General features: G+C 33.8%; 1 protein-coding gene across 1 annotated transcript in view; it reads right to left on the reverse strand.

The window, feature by feature from the left end:
* The window catches only part of Usp32 (ubiquitin specific peptidase 32), a 175,677-nt gene that overhangs the window by 17,137 nt on the left and 139,466 nt on the right, over positions 1–19,074 (reverse strand). The window contains exons 18-27 of the mRNA XM_046423218.2: positions 18,835–18,916; positions 17,513–17,587; positions 16,981–17,119; positions 16,444–16,549; positions 14,578–14,751; positions 13,663–13,837; positions 12,927–13,078; positions 11,176–11,287; positions 9,249–9,460; positions 2,436–2,620 (exon numbers count right to left, since the gene is read on the reverse strand). Of these exons, the coding sequence (XP_046279174.1) occupies positions 2,436–2,620; positions 9,249–9,460; positions 11,176–11,287; positions 12,927–13,078; positions 13,663–13,837; positions 14,578–14,751; positions 16,444–16,549; positions 16,981–17,119; positions 17,513–17,587; positions 18,835–18,916 (1,412 nt within the window). The remainder of the gene's footprint in view (positions 1–2,435; positions 2,621–9,248; positions 9,461–11,175; positions 11,288–12,926; positions 13,079–13,662; positions 13,838–14,577; positions 14,752–16,443; positions 16,550–16,980; positions 17,120–17,512; positions 17,588–18,834; positions 18,917–19,074) is intronic.

The following is a 19,074-nucleotide window of genomic DNA, read 5'->3' on the forward strand; positions in this document are numbered from 1 at the left end:
TAGTGGCTATCACATGGCTGCTAGAAGTAATTAAACCATGATAAAGACTCACTGTAAGGGCAAAAGTGAATAATGTGTCTTGCACAGCAACTCCCCATCTTTCTGCATAACCTGTCCAATGAATGATACTGATAGTCCTTACTGTCCAGTATTCTGTCCAAATCAACATTAAGTGAGAAAGCAAATGAAAGATAAGGAGCCAAAATGAGCAAGCAGCACTCTCACAGGGAACCCTGTATCCACTGAGCAAAAATAACTTCCCTGTTAATTTAGATCTTGAATGTTCCCCAAAGGCCTGTGTGTTGAAAACTTGGTCTTGAGCCCATGGTAGTACTGGGATAGTAGTATGTGGAATCTTTAGGAGGTGGGATAAGTTAGGTCACTAAGGGTATTAGATATTGTGTTTGAAGGGATATTGGAACCCTGGCCTCTTCATGTCTATACCTCCTCACCAAGGTGAGCAGCTTGTTTACTGCCATGATGTACTGCTTCACCAAGGGCTCAAAAGCAATGAGGCCAACTGACCCTGGGTTAAAACCTCTTAAAAACTGTGAGCCAAAATAAATCTTTCCTCTTTTTAACCTGGTTATCTCAGGTATTTGGTATAGTAATGAAAAGCTGACCAATATCCCCACCCTCTAACCATAGTTTCTAATCTGTTTTCTGTTTCCATGAATTTGCTCATTATAGATACTTGATAAAAGTAAAATCATACAATGTTCATCCTTTTGTGTCTGGCTTACTTTACTTAGCATAATGTTTTCAAGCTTCATCTATATTGCAAAATGTGTCAGTGCTTCATTTCTATTGATGGCCATATAATATTCCCCATTGCATATATACTGCTATTGTTTATCCCTTCATCCACTGATAAGACCCTTGGATAGTTTTTAATCTTTTGGCTATTGTGACTTACTAGATCCATTTGATGGAAATCAGAGAGATTTTATCACTTTATTTATAAATATTTCAGTGTGTATTTCCAAAAGATAAACTCTTGTTATCTTTAAAATGGCTGTTAAAATCATTCTCTGTTTAAGCCACTGCAACCTCTATAGTACTCCACTAAAACAGATTTCACAAAGGTCACCAAAGACTGACATTTTATGAAATGTAGTAGGTAATTTTTAGTCCTCTTCTTACTCAATCTCTCTGATTTAAAACAACTGATCATGTCTTCCTTGAAATACTTTCTTCACTTAACTTTTGGTTAACCTGCTCTTCTCTAGGTTTTCTATACACATTACTGGCTGCTAATTCTCCTTTCTCTTTTCAGCCTCTAAATGTTGGAATGAGTCAGAAAATTAGATCTTGGGTATCTGATTGTTTAACTCTTGCTCTCTTAAATGAGTCTTGTCCCAGGGATTTAAATTTCAACTATTAAATGTTTGGTGACACCTTATATATATCTCCAGCAAAAGACATTCAAGTGAATTTCCTTCTTGGATACAATAACAGGTGTACTGAATTTAACTTGATTCTATTCTTTCATGACAAAATCTGCTCCTTCTCCAGTTTTCCTATTTTCATAAAAGGGAACACCATTCAAAAACAATTGCTCAGGCTAAAAACCTAGCCTGAACTCCTTTTTTTTTTTTTACACACAATCCACATCCAATTCATTAGCAAGTCCTGGGAAAAGTCCTTACCTAGAAGTCCTTTAAATTCAACCCCCCACCTGTCACTTCAAATCTAATCTCACTTATACTAAACATTCATCAACTAAATTGCTTATTATTTGTAGTTATTCTTTAAGATTTACCATAAGCCCTATCTAATAATCAAAATACCCTGTACCATAACAAAGATAAATTTTTTATTCATATTATTACAGAAATAGAACTTTCATTTGCATTATGATAGCAAGAAAATAATCTGTAATTAAACTGAGATACAAATAAGGCACCATAATGCCAATGCTATTCAAAGTCAGTGCATTTATTAATCCAATAGAATAATGGCTGGAGGAATAGAAGGAAAACCGAAAATGCTTATTATCCTTACTTAGATTTATGAAATTATTCCATATTAAAATGACATAGTATAGAAACTATCCAACTGAATCATATATTATGGCATGAGACTTTTTCAGAGTTCATGTATAGATAGGTACACTGTGACTCCCATTCTGAATTTCAAAGACAATCAAGGTAATACAAATTTATTGATAAATTCATACTCTTTACTTTTGTAATAATAGAAGACAAGTATATTACCTGAAGCATCAGCAGGAGAATGAAAGAATTATTAGAAACTGGAATATCTAAGTGACAAAAGGAAGCAGTATATCTTCTTTTATTCAAAAGATCAAACCAAATGGTTCTTTCAAGTGTGACTTAACTTGACATGGAATGAGTCCTTTATATCATAAGAATTCACATAAATTATTCTCTTAGAGCTTGGAAACTTCAAGTCTAGGTTACCCCCGAACTTACCAATCCTGAGCATGGTTACTAGCTTCCTGAGGTGGGAGAGGGCTAGCTAAACGAGATACTTGAATCCAAACTGCATCATATAGATCTTTTTTCCGGGTATGCACAGTACATGGAACAATCAGTGGCATTCCAAAGAGGCTGGGGCGATTCTTCTGAGATGACAGGAAATACAATTCTGTTCTCATCTATATGTACAAATAAGAGAATAGAGTAAAAAGACAGGACTCTGATTCTCCCAAGACTGCCAATAATAGCATTATTAGACATTTTCAACTTAATTACTACTATACTCTTCTATTATGGAACCATCTTAAAAAAATATGCAATGGTTATTTAAAGTGGAATTACTGAAAGGTAGAGGTATTGCCAATTTCAGACTTATATCAAAGAGTTCAGTATTTAATATTTCCAAAGTACAATTTTCTCTGATAAATACTTGTCTCACATACTGAGTCATATGTAAAAACTGGTAATAGTTTCATAGCTCAAGGTCTTTAAATAATTACAACTTATTCTTTCTCTCTCTAGAAAGTATGCAATAAAAACCTCCCTTCAAAATGTAATTTTCTAAGAATAAGCTATTGATAGTGATTGTTAAAGAAGCAATTCCCAAATCTTTGGGACTTCTGAAAACAAGTTATTATTATTATTTTTTAATATTTATTTTTTTAGGTGTAGGTCGACACAACACAATGTCTTTATTTTTATGTGGTGCTGAGGATCGAACCTGGGCCCCACCCATGCTAGGCGAGCGCACTACCGCTGAGCCACAATTCCAGCCCAGTTATTAATTTATAACAATTTATCCATTCTACTTAAAAGAAACAAAGTGACTTTATTTTTGTTTTTTACAGACATGACAGATTGCCAGTTCTTTTATTAGAGTTTTAAATATATGCATTAAACTTTACCTGGGAAGCATCCTTAATGTGGAAATTTTCAGATTAGGGATGCTCAACCCATATATATATATATATATATATTATATATAATATAATATATAATATGTATATAATATATGGATATCTATAAAAAATTTGACTGGAAATGACTCCTTAATAAATCAGAAGTTTAGAATTATAGGATGGATGGTGGGAGGTCAATATTATTCAAAAAGCTGCTGAGTATTTAGACATTTAATTATTTAAATAGTTTGGTCTTTATGAAGTAGTGAGAAAAGCTAAATCAATAATTTAGGGATTAGCTAGTTTCTAACTGAAAAGACCTTTTTTTATTTCAGATTCTCAAGCATTTTCTTTTGACATTACTCATTTAAGCTTTGTTGTTGTGTTGATTTTGTTGTAATACTCGCAGGAACCTAGACAGTTCAGTTCAAATGTATTTTAAAATAGGAAACAGTGAAGCTGCACATCATGATGCATTCCTGTAATCATAGCTATTTGGGAGGCTATGGCAGGAGGACCACAAGTTGGAGGCCAGTCTGGGAAATTCAGCAAGACCCTGTCTCAAAATAAAACCCACACAGCACATGCCTGTCATCCAGCAATTTGGAAGGCTGAAGCAAGAGGATTACAAGTTCAAAACCAGATTCAATGATTTAGCAAGACTCTGTCTCAAAATTAAAACACAGAAAGGACTAGGGGATGTGCCTCAGTGGTAAAGTACCCCGGGTTCAATCCCTAGTACCAAAAGTGAAAAACTCCACACAATTTTCTTTTCTCTCTCTCTCTCTCTCTTTTTTAACATTTATTTTTTAGTTGTAAAAATAATACCTTTATTTTATTTATTTATTTTTATGTGGTGCTGAGGATTCAACCCAGGGCCTCACATGTGCTAGGTGAGTGCTCTATTGCTGAGACACAACCCCAGCCATCTGAAGGGTAACTTATCCCAGTGCCCTAGAGCCCAAGTTTACTCAGTTCTTCCCAGGAGAATTTCTACTCCCAGTTCTACTGGGAATTTTCTTGTTTTTTCCTCACAACTTTTTCTTTCATCTGAAAAAACTCAACTCGCTTGAACTCTGCTAAGTTTTTACCCTATTTATTTGATCACACTGCCGTTTTCTACTTTTCATTCTTTTTAGACTTCTCTACTTTTTTCTCAAAACTGACTCATCATTTAGTTGCTGTCAATATCCTGTTTTTCCCTTCTCCTATTTCCCAATATTACCTATGTTGCCTAGCCTATTCCTCTTCTGTTACTATCTTGCCCCTTCCCCCCCCAAAAAAGGGGGAAAATTACTTTCAAAGCAATCCAATTGGCCCTTTCAACCATGATATCAAAGGGGTATGCATGGTAGTAACGAAACAAAGAAGAAATGATAAATTCAAATTTTATTTTACTTTGTTTTGTTTTGTTTGTAGTACTAGGATGAAACCAGGGCATTACACATGCTAGGCAAGCACCCTATCACGGAACTACCTAAATTTCCAGTCCTTTTAAAACATTTTGTTGTGAAACAGGGTTTTGTTGTTGCCCAGGCTGGCCTTGAACTTGCAATCCTCCTGCCTCAGTATTCTGAGGAGCTGGGTTTACAGGCATATGCACTGTGCCAGGATCAAGTTGTATTTTAAAAAGAAGGCATGGTCATATATTGAATAAGAAGTTTTAGGAGAAAAGGAAAAAAATAGTAAGAATACTCTCAGATTTTAGACTTTAGCATGAAAGAATGGTGTTGCCATTCACCAAAATAGTGGGAAAAAGAGTTCATTTATAACAGAGAGAGAGAGAATAAAATCAATTTTAGGCATTTCCAAAAGCACTGGTTAGATTATGAAGGAAACTGGTAATAAGGACTAGTCAATGATGAAAATCTAGAGCTGACAATATATTATGGTTCAATGATTTAAAATCCTATAAACACTAAATATCACTTTGTTTTTACAATTTTTATTTTTTAAAGGAATAATTCATATTCTCTTGTGTCTAGACTATTTTCATTAACATTAGAAGATTATAGTGACATAACTAAAAATTTGTTATTTTCATTGCTGCATAGTATCCTATTGTATGAATATATATCAACTGTCTATCCTTTGTACCACTAATGAACATTTAATGCTTCCATTTTTTGTCTTTTCAGTTTGGGTTATTATTGATAATGTTGCTATGAATATTCTTGTACATATTTCCTGATGTACATACCCACTGAGTGGATATCCAGGGGTGGAAATGCTTAGCTTAAGCTAGTAAATTATTTTCCAAAGTAGCTTTATTAATTTACTTACTCATTAGAAGTAGGACTGTTCCTATCGTTCTATTATACCTATCAAGAGTTTTCAATTTTAGCTGTTTTGGTGGGTAAGCAGTGATATAAAAATAAGGTTTTATATTTTCCTGATTACTAGGGTGGCTGATCTTTTTTTTCTTTCTTTCCCAAGGCTTGCTTTTTCACTCTCTTAATGGTGTCTTTTTCTTTTTTTTTTTTTTTAACAACTTTTAAAAAAACATTTATTTTTTAGTTGTAGGGGAACACAATACTTTTATTTTACTTTAATGTGGTGCCAAGGATGGAACCCAGTGCTTCACGCATGCTAGGCAAGTGCTCTACTTCTGAACCACAATCCCAGGCTTCTTAATGGTGTCTTTTGATGGAACTAATATTCTCCATTTTAATGAAGTCCAATTTATCAATCTTTTTCTTTATGATTAATATTTTCTGTGTCCTATTTACTATTTAAGAAGTCATTCCCTATACCAACATTATGAATATATTCACTTTTATCATCTTCCAAGGGGCATTTCTTTTTGTTTTCAGAATTAGTTTTATAGTCCTCCTAGATTTAGTAGGTAAAGAAATTTCATATGGACATCCAATTGGCCCAAGCACCATTTACTGAGAAAAATATCTTTCTCTCACTGCTCTGCAATGCCACCTTTGTTGTAAATCAAGTTCTCATACATGTGTGAACCTGTTTTTGAGTTCTCCATTTTATTTTATTGATTTGTCTTTTTTCACACCAACATCACATTGTTAAGTACCAAATTTAAAAAATAAATCTTGGTATCTGCTGTTCAATTCTCCATGCTTGATGTCTTGAGGGCTGGGGTGCTCAGCGGTAGAGCACTCACCTTGTACATGGGAGACCCTGGGTTCGATCCTCAGCACCATATAAAAATATATGAATAAAATATATTGTGTCCAACTACAACTAAAAAAAAAAAAAAGTGTCTTGACTACTAGGTACAATGGTGCCAGCCTGTAATCCTAGCAGCTCAGGAAGAATGCAAGTTCAAAGCCAGCCTCAGCAATTTAGAAAGGCCCTAAGCAAATTAGCAAGAACCTGCTTCAAAATAAAAACTAAAATGGGCTGGGGATGTGGCTCAATGATTAAGGGCCTCTTGGTTCAATCTCTGGTCGCCATCCCACCCCATCAAAAAAATAAAAAAATAAATAAAATGTCTAGGCTACTCTTGGTACTCTGTATTTCCATGTGACAATCAGCTAATTAAGTCACACATAAGTATTCATATATACAGCTGGGATTATAGGTGTGTGCCATCACACCCCACAGAAATATTTTTAAAATAGTGCCTTATGATCCATGAACACTAGTTTTTACTTAAAATATTTAAGTTCTTTAATATATATTAATATTTTATTGTTTTCTATTATAGATGCCTTGTATATCATTTATAAAACTTTTCCTAGATACTTAATTAATTTTTGGTACTCAACTTTTATATGATAAAAAAATATCTGGAGAGGATAAATGGTAGTCCCTCCAAAAATATATTCATGCTCTAAACCCTGGAATGAGTAACTTCAACCTCATTTGGTAAAAGAGTTTTTGCAGATGTACTTAAGTTGAGGAGCTCAAGATGAGGTCATCTTACATTATCTCAATAGATCCTAAATCCAATGACAAGTATCCTTAAAAGAAAGGAAGAGAGCACAGGAAAAGGCCATGTGAAGAAGAAGAAATTGCAGTTATACAGCTAGCCATAAACTACAGAATATCTGGAGCCAGACGTTAAAAGAGGCAAAATAACATCCTTTCCTGGAGCCTCTGGAAGGAGCAAGGCTATTGATTCCTTGATTTTGTATTTCTTGCATGTAGACTGTGAAAACTTCTATTATAGTAAGTCACCAATTCTGGGGTAATTTGTTACAGAAGTCCTAGGAAATTAATATAGTACCTTTTCTTTTTAAAAAAATATTTCATTTTATTTTGTTATATAAGTGACATACTTGATATTTTTTTTCTTTTCCTTCCTTTCTTAGGTGGTGTTGGGAATGTGCTCAATATGCTAATTAAGCAGTGCTATACTTGACTTTTTTATATTGACTTTGTACCTCACAAAGCTTAAAGCAGGGGCTGGGGATAGCTCTGTTGGTAGAGTGCTTGCCTTGCCTGCATAAGACCCTGGGTTTGATCCCAAGCACCTCCCTCCCCCCTCAAAAGCTTAATTCATTGGCTTTTTATTTGAGTAGGGAACAGTATTTTTTATCTATAATAAATGTAAATAAAAAAACTAGAGTAAATTTTTAAACATAGATCAGGTAATAATGGATCTTAGAAACTACCTACCAGCACCATTCCTGTATTTTTTTCTATTTATTTTTTTAATATTTATTTTTTAGTTGTACTTGGACACAACATCTTTGTTTTATTTATTTATTTTTACGTGGTACTGAGGATCGAACCCAGGGCCTCACACATGCAAGGTGAGTGCTCTACCGCTGAGCCACAACCCCAGCCCTCCTTTATTTTTATAAAAGTAGACTGCAAAAGTCCAAAGAGCTCGAGGCTGGGGTTGTGGTTCAGTGGTAGAGCACTCGCCTAGCATGCCTGAGGCACTGGGCTCGATCCTCAGCACCACAAAAATGTAAAACAAAGAAAATAAATATTAAACAAGAAAAAAGAAAAAAAAAAAGTCAAAAGAGCTCAATTGGCTATCTAGTGGCAGAGAAAGAACTAAAACACAGGTTTTTCAATTCTCAGTCCAGTGCCCTAACTACCTCTTTTTTTTTTTTAAGAATTTAAACTTTAATTTTTTGTTTGTTTGTTTTTTATGCGGTGCTGAGGATCAAATCTAATGTCTCACCAGCGCTAGGCAAGTGCTCTACCACCACACTACATCCCCAGCTCCCCTGCTTTTTTTAATTGAGACCGTGACTTGCTAAGTTGCTGCCTTGAACTTGTGCTCCTTCTGACTCAGCCTCTTGAACTGCCCAGATTCAACCTTTTATCTACTGATCAGTTTTCAACTCTTTTTTTTTTTTACATCGAAGAGTTAGCCTTTAATGAAGAAATTAGATTATCAAGGAAGGCATTATGAAAAACTTATCAAAGAATATTCTTATGGGCTGGGGATGTGGCTCAAGCGATAGCGCGCTCGCCTGGCATGCACGGGGCGCTGGGTTCGATCCTCAGCACCACATAAAAAAAATAAAATAACAAAAAGATGTTGTGTCCACCGAAAACCAAAAAATAAATATTAAAAAATTCTCTCTCTCTTAAAAAAAAAAAAAAAAAGAATATTCTTGTGTTAAAAAAAAAAAAACATACAAAACAATATTGACAAGACTTTCTCCAAAGGCATTCACATTTAAATGGCAAAGAAGATGTACATGCCTATGAAGATGCGAACACACAGGAGACCCAAATTTTAAAAGAAAGTAGTACTCTGATGCATTGGCTCTCCTAGTGCCTCTTAATATACAAGAGAGGAGTATCACTGCATACACTGACCATAACATGTGATACTAAATTCTGACTCTGATTATTCACATTAGTATATACATCATACAGAAAATGTATTTAATGAAGATGCTGTAAAGACAGAAAATGGTTGTTTCACAAATGACACGGACAACATCAACAGTAAGTTGCTCAACATTTAACTAACCATTTTTCGGTGGACTGCAATGATGTATCCCGTAAAGGGGTTGTCAGGAAGAGATGGCATATGGCCATTCACCATTCCATTGGTGAAGTTCTTCTCAGTTACACATGGCACAACAGTGTTTGGCATTCCATTTGGGATGAATATTGGTCGAGCCAGGTCCCCATTGGTAGTTAGAGCGAACATTCCATTTGTAGATGGGGAAGAGGAGAAATCTGTAAATTCAAAGATATGTACAGCATCATCAGCTTATGGTACCTTCATCTTTGCTCTTTTCTTAAGTATTCTGAAGACCTGGACCATTGATAGTGTAATAAGGATTCTAGGTTTATTGGAAGATTTAATTTCAGATTTTACTTTTGTAACTCACACTATGATTAAATGGCAAAACAAGAATAACTGTTGGAAACCTGTTAAGTAGAATTCTTGCAGAAATCTATATGAACATCATGTTGTTGCATACAAACAATTCTGCCACTTGTTTTCTTTTTCTTCTCTAAAATTCTCCATCTGGCCTCTAGACAGATGTTGATTTTAAAATTTAAATCTAAATCAAATTACAAATACATTCCCTTAGTCTCATTAGCCACATTTCAAGTGCTCAAAAGTCCATGTGACTGGTAAATACCATATAGGAGGGAAAAGATCATAGAAAGTTTCCATTATTAAAGTTCTACTGGATGGTGATGTTCTAAATAAAAAGCAACATTATGCTAGGCAGGGTAACAAACACCTGTAATCCCAGCAATGTGGAAGGCTGAGGCAGGAGCATTATAAATTAAAGGCCAGCTTTACTCACTAGTGAGAACCTAGGCAACTTAGTGAGACCCTGTCTCAAAATAAAAAATAAAAAGGACTGGGAATGTAGCTCAGTGGTTAAGATCATCTGGGTTAAATCCCTAGTAGCACAAAAAAAGTAAAGCAACATTAAATCATCTACCAACTCATCATCAGTAGTATCTACTATATGCCAGTGAGAGGAGCCTAATTCCTATGAAGACTTTTATAGGTGGAGTATTAAACTAATTATAAGCAGTATAAAGAAGGACAAGGCATATTAATGGCCAAAAAACTCACTGACCCATATTGAATCACATTTAATAACTGGATTGATTTATTTTTCGCTAAATTTATTGTTTATGTTTTCTGGTAATATGTTGCTCTTATACCAACGGTTGCCTTGTTAGTATTAGGTAAAGAGTTAAAAGAGATCTGAATGCCAATGGTATATGAGCTAGTAACTACCTACCTAACTTAGTCACTTGGGTTTTAAGAATTTATGGATTGTTATTTATAAAAGAAATTTGAGTCAAATGATCATTACAGTTTCTTTGGGCTCAAAAATTCCTTTGCTCTAAGTAGAAGAAGATCAAAAGAAAGAGAGGAGGGATGGGAAAAGAGAGGAAAGGCAGAATAAATGTAACAAAATCATATTATGGGCATATATAAATATACTACAGGGAATTTCACCTATAGATGTGTATAGAAAGCACCAAGTAAGGATGGATAAATGGATGAACAAGGGGAGAATCTGTGGAGTGGAGGGGTAATAGAGAGAAGGAAGGGGAAGAATGGGGAATGACATGAAAATGGATCAAATCCCATGTATGTATGATTTTTTAAAAACTATTTACTTTTTAGTTATAGGTGGGCACAATATCTTTATTTTATTATTATTTTTATGTGGTGCTGAGGATCGAACCCAGTGCCTCATGCATACTAGGCGAGCACTCTACCACCCAGCCCCATGTATGTATGATTTTGTTGGGATGAATCAACTACTATGTATAACTACAGTGATTTAATAAAAAGACATTAAAACCCCTTTTGCTCTAATATTCTTAGCATAAAAAAATACAAAAAAAGATGACAACTCTTAAACCAGTATTCAAAGGTGAGATCATGAGAAGGAGCTCTAGTTTTATCTTACCTGTCTGTACTGGACTAGAAGCTGAAACTGGAGATACAGGGATGGGAATTTCAAATGCACATAAAAATCCACTCACTGAGAGTCGTACTTTTTGGTTGTCCTGAGGAAAGTTCTACAGGGGAAAAAAAGAAAAAGTAAAGCAAGAGGGAGAAGGAAGAGAAGTTTCAGGTAAAATGGAAAAATTATCTCTTATCTACTTGAAGAGAATGTCTTAGGAGTTTCAGTGGTAAAACAAATAAGGGAACCAAATAAATTTTCTCCATAACTAAAAGATGTATACTTGATAAAATAACTGAAAACTCACCTCATCAAAGAAAATCATTATCCCTTTTCAGAAAGAGAAAGTATGCGGTGTATAACTGACTTCCTAAATCTTGTCTTTTTGTTTCAAGAATAAACACCCAAAACCCTCAGAGAGACCTTGTTTTTTAAGTTACATATGAAGAAAATGTCAGTGAGGTAGGGTTTTGTTGAGAAACCTCAAGGACAACTATAATGAACTCTTATTACCGTAGAAGCTCAATATAGGGTAGACAATATATTAGATGATTTCCCAAAGTGGAATCTAGGAAACATGATTGTGTCAATTTGTCTTTACTTTCTAATTTCTTAGCATTTTGAAAGGTAAAACATGTCGTTTTCCCTTAGTATCTTTAGGTAACTGGTTCTAGGATCTACTGCAGATGTTAAAATCAGAAGATACAAGTTCCTTATATAAAATGGAGTAGTGTCTGCATATAAGTTATGCATACCTTTTAATATACTTTAAATAATCTTTAGATTATTTTTAATATTTAATACAATATAACAATTATGTAAATAGTTGTTATACTGTATTTAGGGACTAATGACAAGGAAAAAAGTCTGTATATGGTTAGTTTAAATGTGATTGTTTTTCATCCATGGTGGGTTGAGTCAGAGGATGCAGAACCCTCAGACATAGGACTGTTTATTCATAAATATATAATCATAAATACACAAAATAACCTGGGAAGAATTCCATTAACAGTGGTAATATAGAAGAGCTGTTGGGTGTAGTTGTAACATTTGCAGGGGAGAGCCTATATTATAATGACACAGCTAGATTAATTCATACTGATAGCCTTATATATTTTCCTTCTTTAAAAACACCACTATTGGGGCTGGGGTTGTGGCTCAGTGGTAGAGCGCTTGCCTTGCCCATGTGAGGCACTGGGTTCAATCCTCAGCACCACACATAAATAAATAAAGGTACTGTCTCCATCTACAACTAAAAAAAAAAAAAAAAATTAAAAAAAAATAAAATAAAAACAGCACCATCACGGGCTGGGGTTGTGGCTCAGAAGTAGAGCGCTCGTCTAGCACGTGCGAGGCCCTGGGTTCGATCCTCAGCACCACATAAAAATAAATAAGTAAATAAATAAAATCAAGTTAAAAATAAAAACAACAACAACAACAAAACTACCACCATCAGCAACTTGGGAGGCAGAGGCAAGGAGGATCGCAATTTCAGGGCCCTACGTAACTCTGTCTCAAAATAAAAAATAAAAAAGAGCTGGGGATATGGCTCAGTAGTTAAGTGCCCCTGGGTTCACTCTCCAGTACCAAAAATAAAACAAACAACCCCCTGCCCAAATTGTATTTTTCCTGTTCTGTTTTTGTTATATTTTAGTATCTCGCATGGCCATTTAACAATTAACTGATAATAATGGAGAAAACTAAACTTTGATGGATAGAATCAAAGATTTCCTAGAAAGAGTAGCTAATATTACCTTTATGTTGGAACCATGTACTTCTGCAAGAAGGATTTGTTCTGATTTTAGTCCACAGAGATCACTCAGCTGTTTTTTTAAACCTGTGTACTTTTCATCCATATTTAGTCTTAGTCCATATCGTATAGGGGTAGTACCATCCAACTTAATTACTAGTAAAGAGAAAAGAACTTTTATTTGTAAAATCCAAGTTACTCTCAAAGTCTTATACACTGTCAGCAGATATATCTGACTTGCAAATAGCAAATAACTCAGTCTAGAATTGTATTTTATATGTAAATACTAAAGTAGTACTTAAGAATAATATTGGGAAAACTAAGATTTTTAAATGTTCATCTGATATAATTATGAGCAGCTCTGTAATAGTTCAAAGATTCTGGCTCAGCTGTAGAGCACTTGCCTTGCACGTGCAAGGCCCTGGGTTTATCCTCAGCACCACATAAAAATAAATAAGTAAATAAATAAAATCAAGTTAAAAATAAAAACAACATCAACAACAACAACAACAAAACCACCACCATCAGCAACTTGTTTTGAAACAAAACAATCAATATAGGCCCAGGTGCCACATCTTTCAAATCCCAAATCAGCCTGAATGCAGATTACTAGGTTTTAACATGCTTTTAATCTTTATGAGAACTCACTACAAGCAAATAACTATAATTAGAAATTTAGGCGGCATGTATAAGATAGAAGAAAATGGAGTCAAATAATATTTCAGATCTTTGTGACCCACCTGTTATTTCTAAATGCATATAGCTGTCCATTGGTAGTGGCAAAGACAAAAAATTGAAAGGGTCAAATCGGACACTTATATGCCCACATGTCTTGCATTTGACTTGGGATCTTAGCTGCCCATGGAATAAATCTACAACAATTGATCTATTTCTTCTCAGATGGTTGTCCCAGGCCTAGCAAGAAAAGATACAAATCTTTGTTTTTCCTCCCAAAATTCAAAAGATAAGACTTCTACATAAATTCAAAAATACTGGCTAAATATATTGCATTTAAATGCAAAGAACATAAAACTTTGCTTTATTTAAAATATAAAAGCTATCTGCCTACAAATTTATAAATTCAGATATGTAATTTAAAATATATTATCTACTGAGGGAATAGAGAATAGAGTATGATTTTTTCTGAATAGTGTGTAAAATAATAAATTCAGGGGCTGAGGTTAAAGTTCAATATTTGCCTATTATGTGTGAGGTCCTGGGTTTACTCCCAGCATCATAAGTGTGTAAGTTAAGTAAGTAAGTAAATAAATTCATATGAAAAATCTTAATTTTTATTTGTTCTTACCATGTTAACAATGGGGAGTATTAGAGTTCTTTGTTCGTGAGAAGCAGATAAGAGACAGCTATCAGTCACTGTATACATTATTTTAGCAATTATTGGAACTCTTCCACTGGATAATTATTCCTATCCCACCGCATAAAGGTCATAATGTGAAATAGCAATATTTTTCTATTTTCATTAAATGTGCTTTTGTTTCAGTATTATTAAGAGTTAAGCAGATAAAACAAATTCTTTTATTCTCAGTAAAATTATGGTTACAGAACATTTTAGTTTGCATTTAAGTGGTGTCACACATATTTGTGGCCAAAACATTTAATCTATTGCTTATATTAGAAACTCAAAATGGACAAACCTCTGCAGCTACTTCCCAGTCTGGTCGTCCATCACTGTCTTTCAGTTCCACATATGGCTTCTCATGGACTCGGTTGAGATCCTCATGAAGACCATCCAAAAGAAAAGCCAGAAGTTCTTGGGAGTCTTGTTGCTGGAACCCATTAAACCTGGGAGCATATTTTGCTATGGTCCACTATAAATACGAGGAGTAACACTCATTATTTCCTACCCCATAAAATTTGGAATGAACATGTCCTAAAATTCAATCAGAGACATCATAAAAAGTAAAGCACAGTATTTAGTATGCCTATATTTCAGCAAGTATTTTTACTTGTTCTTTTTATATATGACAGTAGAATCTATTTTGACATATTTATTCAAGCATGTGTTATTCTAATTAGGATCCAAGTCTTATGGATGTACATGAGATGTTGAGATTTACTGTGGTGTATTCATATATGTACACAGAAAAGTTATCTCAGTTTCATTCCGCTGTCTTTCCTATTCCCATTCCTTCTCTCTTCCCTTCATTTCCCTTAGTCTAATCCACTGAATTTCTATTCTCCTTCCCTCCCCCTTGTTATGGGTTAGCATTCACATATCAGAGAGAACATTCAACCTTTGTTTTGGGGGGATTGGCTTATTTCACTTAGGGTGATAGTCTCCAGATCACTCATTTACTAGTAGCAAAAGTCATAAATTCATTCCTTTTTATGGCCGAGTTTTTTGAGGGATCTTCATACTGCTTTCAAGAGTGGAGCAACTATATTTTGGAAAATCATTTAATTTTACTGTTCTTTATTTCAAATGACCACACATACAAAAAAAAGAGAAGCATTTTGGACAATTCTGTGTTCAGAATCACACTGGCAAACTGAGTTCTATTTTTTTGTTGGTTCTTTTTAGTTATATATGACAGTCAAATCTATTTGGATATATTTATATAAGCATGAAATAGATTTTATTCTAATTAGGACCCCAGTCTTGTGGATGTACAAGATGGTGAGATTCACTGTGGTGGGCAAACTGAATTCTTAAGGCCCACAGATGTTATTTAATACAGAAATGGTAAAGCAGCATTGTTCAAAAGAAGACACCCTAGATTATGTAAGATTTTTTTCACAGTAACCTTTTCTGGCCTATAGCCTAACTTTTATTATTAGAGGCAAAAAAACATAGTATTTAAGGGTTAAAACTTTCATACTTGCAAGCATGGGCAAATTACTTAATCACTTTGGGTTTTAGTTTCCTGGACAATAAAATGGGGATTAAGACACAGCACTATAGGATTACTTAGAGAATTAAATGAGATAATACACATAAATTAAAATAGTACCCAGCAAATGGTAAGCAGTCAAAATTTAGCTATTATGATTATTAATTTTTAACTTCAAAAACCTTTTGACTTAAATTTTAAATTAACATTTCCAAATTCATTAAAATCCACTAAATATATACTAACATAAAACTTGTATCCATTAATTTCATTATTTCTTCTACTTTTTTGTTCCACTGATAAAACTAATTAACTTAGTAGTGCTGAAAATGTAACCGAGGTTAATCTTGCAGTTAGAATACTGCTAATAAAGGATTATCAAAAAACGCTTACTATTCATACAAAGAAGATATTTGATAAATCAGAAAAATGAACAACATCTCAAATTTAGACTGTGCCTTTGGTTTTTTTTTCTAGCCAGTAGATACACAGCAGTATTTTGCATGCATCTGAACAAATAAAAGTACTGGACATCTGGTTTATGCTGAGTAAGTGATCTAAAAACACTGATTAAAATAAAAAAAAACATACAAAACATGTAAAGAAATATGATTATTTAAAATCACTGTTTAGGAATTAAATACTTTGATATTATTTTAACATATTTACCCGAAGCTTTAAGGGGGCAACATTCTTCTGAGTTCCACTCCAAAGTTCTTGTACTAAATCACCATAGCATTTAGCCATATGCCCCTTCATACCAATGGGATTTGTCCTAGAAATTTTGAAGAAAATTTGTAACAAAGGTTCTCATTAAGTCACAACACACAGGCACAGAAATGTCTAGCACATCACATCAAAAATATCTTATTTTTTGAAACAAGAGAAGTATCCCTTTGCCCCAATTTTATACTGAATAGGGCAATAAGAAAAGATTTTTCTCTTCTAGCATAAAAAAAGAGAAGATTGAAGGTGGGTGAGGTGGCATGCACTTGTAATCCTAGTGATTTAGGAGCAACTCAACAAAATATAAAAAAGAGCTGTGGATGTGGCTCAGTGGTTAAATGTCCCTGGATTCAATCCCTGGTGCAAAAAAAAAAAAAAAAAAAAAGGAATCCAATGCCATAAAAACAAGCTTGGTATTGGCTGAACAAAGAAAGAGAAGATCCAGGTAATAGTGGAGTTATATAAAAAATCATAGATTACCTGTTGAGTTCATAAAGATGTCTCCCTGAGATAAAATACTGTGTCAGTGGCTGTGTGTTACTAACACACTGAATGCTTGAATTCATGAAGCAAGTATTTCCCAGGTTACTCAGACCTGTGGCTCCCTTTTCTGTGGGAACTGGAACAAACAATATGAGAACCAAAGTCCTTTTAGTAATATGTTGTAGAACAAAGTTACTTATATTCAATGTAATATTTTTTGATAACTTTTAAAATCAGTTAAACAGTATTAATCTTTCTTTAGCAGGTCTTTCAAATGCTACAGCTTATAAGTTTTTTGAGAATGGCTTTGGCAATCATGATCTGTGGTCATGTATAATCCCAAAATAGCAATTTTTCTTTTTGAGAACTCAATTCACCAAGTATGTCTTTAAAAATATATAAATTATTTAACTGTGGGTTATTTTCTAAAAGAAATTTGGAAAATAGTTTGATGTTGGGTTTTCCCAACAAGAATAAAAAAGAATAAATTTAAAATCATCTCTTTAAAAACAACACACTAGAGACTTACCCTTGTGTCGATCAATTTTACTACTGTTTGCTATAAAGGACATTTCCTCAGGCCAACTCATATCTTTGTTTCGAACTGAAAGACAGATAGGAATGTGTTAATTGCTTCTGCTAAAAAAAAAAAAAAAAAAAAAAAAAAAAAGTTCTTATTTCTGTATCAGAAACTTCAAAAAGCAACAACAACAACAACAAAAAAATAAGTAATTTTAAGTTAACTGGCCCTGAAACCACTCCTTCTCTTTATATTGGTGAGTTTAAAGTCACTTGATAGAATCATTAAGCTACTATACCTCAATTATCTTCATGAATTAAAATTATACTCAATTATCTAAGGAAGTAATTAAAGCTCAGATACAATGGAATTTCTTATATGTAAAACTCAGAATTGTGATATTTCTTCCTTAAATTCTTTTTTTAAATATTTATTTATTTTTTTAGTTACAGGTGGACACAATATCTTTATATTTATGTGGTACTGAGGATCGAACCCAATGCCTCATGCATGCTAGGCAAGCACTCTACCTTTGAGCCACAACCCCAGCCCCTCTTCCTTACATTCTAACAACAGTTAGTGTAAACCATTCATTTAATATAAACATAATTAACAATGTTTCCATGAAACTTCATGGAAAAAAGACACATGAAATTTTCAATAACATATACATGCCAACATGTAAATTTATGTGTGAATACACAAGTAGCTCTGTTGGTGAGCAGCCAGTATTGATGATTAATGAAAGCCTATGCTACTACCAGAAATTTGGTCGGCTTACTTAAATTCAAAAAGGCAGTCTAAAAATCTTAAAGACACTGTGTCAATGTGCAATTGAATTTACCTGTTTCTACCCACTTTTTCCATTCCATGTCAGCCTATGATTATAGATAATTTTTATAGGTAATTTTTCTTTTAAAGTAATCTAAATAGTACTGTAAGAGTACATAAGAGTCCATGTTTTGATAAAACATATATGTTTTGTCAAAAAGAACATAATGAGACAGGTGCCATGGTACACGCCTATAATCCCAGTGACTAGGGAGGCAGAGGCAGGAGGATTGCAAGTTCAAAGTTGGCCTGAGCAACTTAGTGAGGCATTTAGCAACTCAACTCAGGGAGACTCTGTCTCTGAAGAAAATATAAAAACAGGCTGGGGATGTGGCTCAGTGATTAAGCAACCCTGGTTCAATCCTTGGTACCCCCCACTCTGCCCAGAACATAATTATTAAGTAATAGTTGTCTCATAAAAATTATAAAATGGATTTTATTAACTCCTTAAAGTCCTCTTCTATAAATCTAATATATAGATGCACACATCCATCATATACCTTCAATTACTAGGTGCTGTTCATCCTGGATTTTCAAATATTCCAATCTATGATCCTCATCATCCAGAAGAGTAAGGTAATTCTGTATAAGGCAGACGAAATGTTTCTGTTAATTTGATTAGTGAACTTGAAACAAATGTACAAATAAAAATGAATGCCAAAAACATCCTTGCATTTATATAATTTATGTTATGAAAACTTAGCATATTATAATTGTTCAGAAATATTTATAATTTAGGT

This window comes from Marmota monax, unplaced genomic scaffold, assembly GCF_021218885.2.
Source record: "Marmota monax isolate L192 unplaced genomic scaffold, Marmota_monax_Labrador192_F-V1.1 WCK01_AAM20220418_F8-fsc00171, whole genome shotgun sequence".
Classification (NCBI taxonomy): domain Eukaryota; kingdom Metazoa; phylum Chordata; class Mammalia; order Rodentia; family Sciuridae; genus Marmota; species Marmota monax.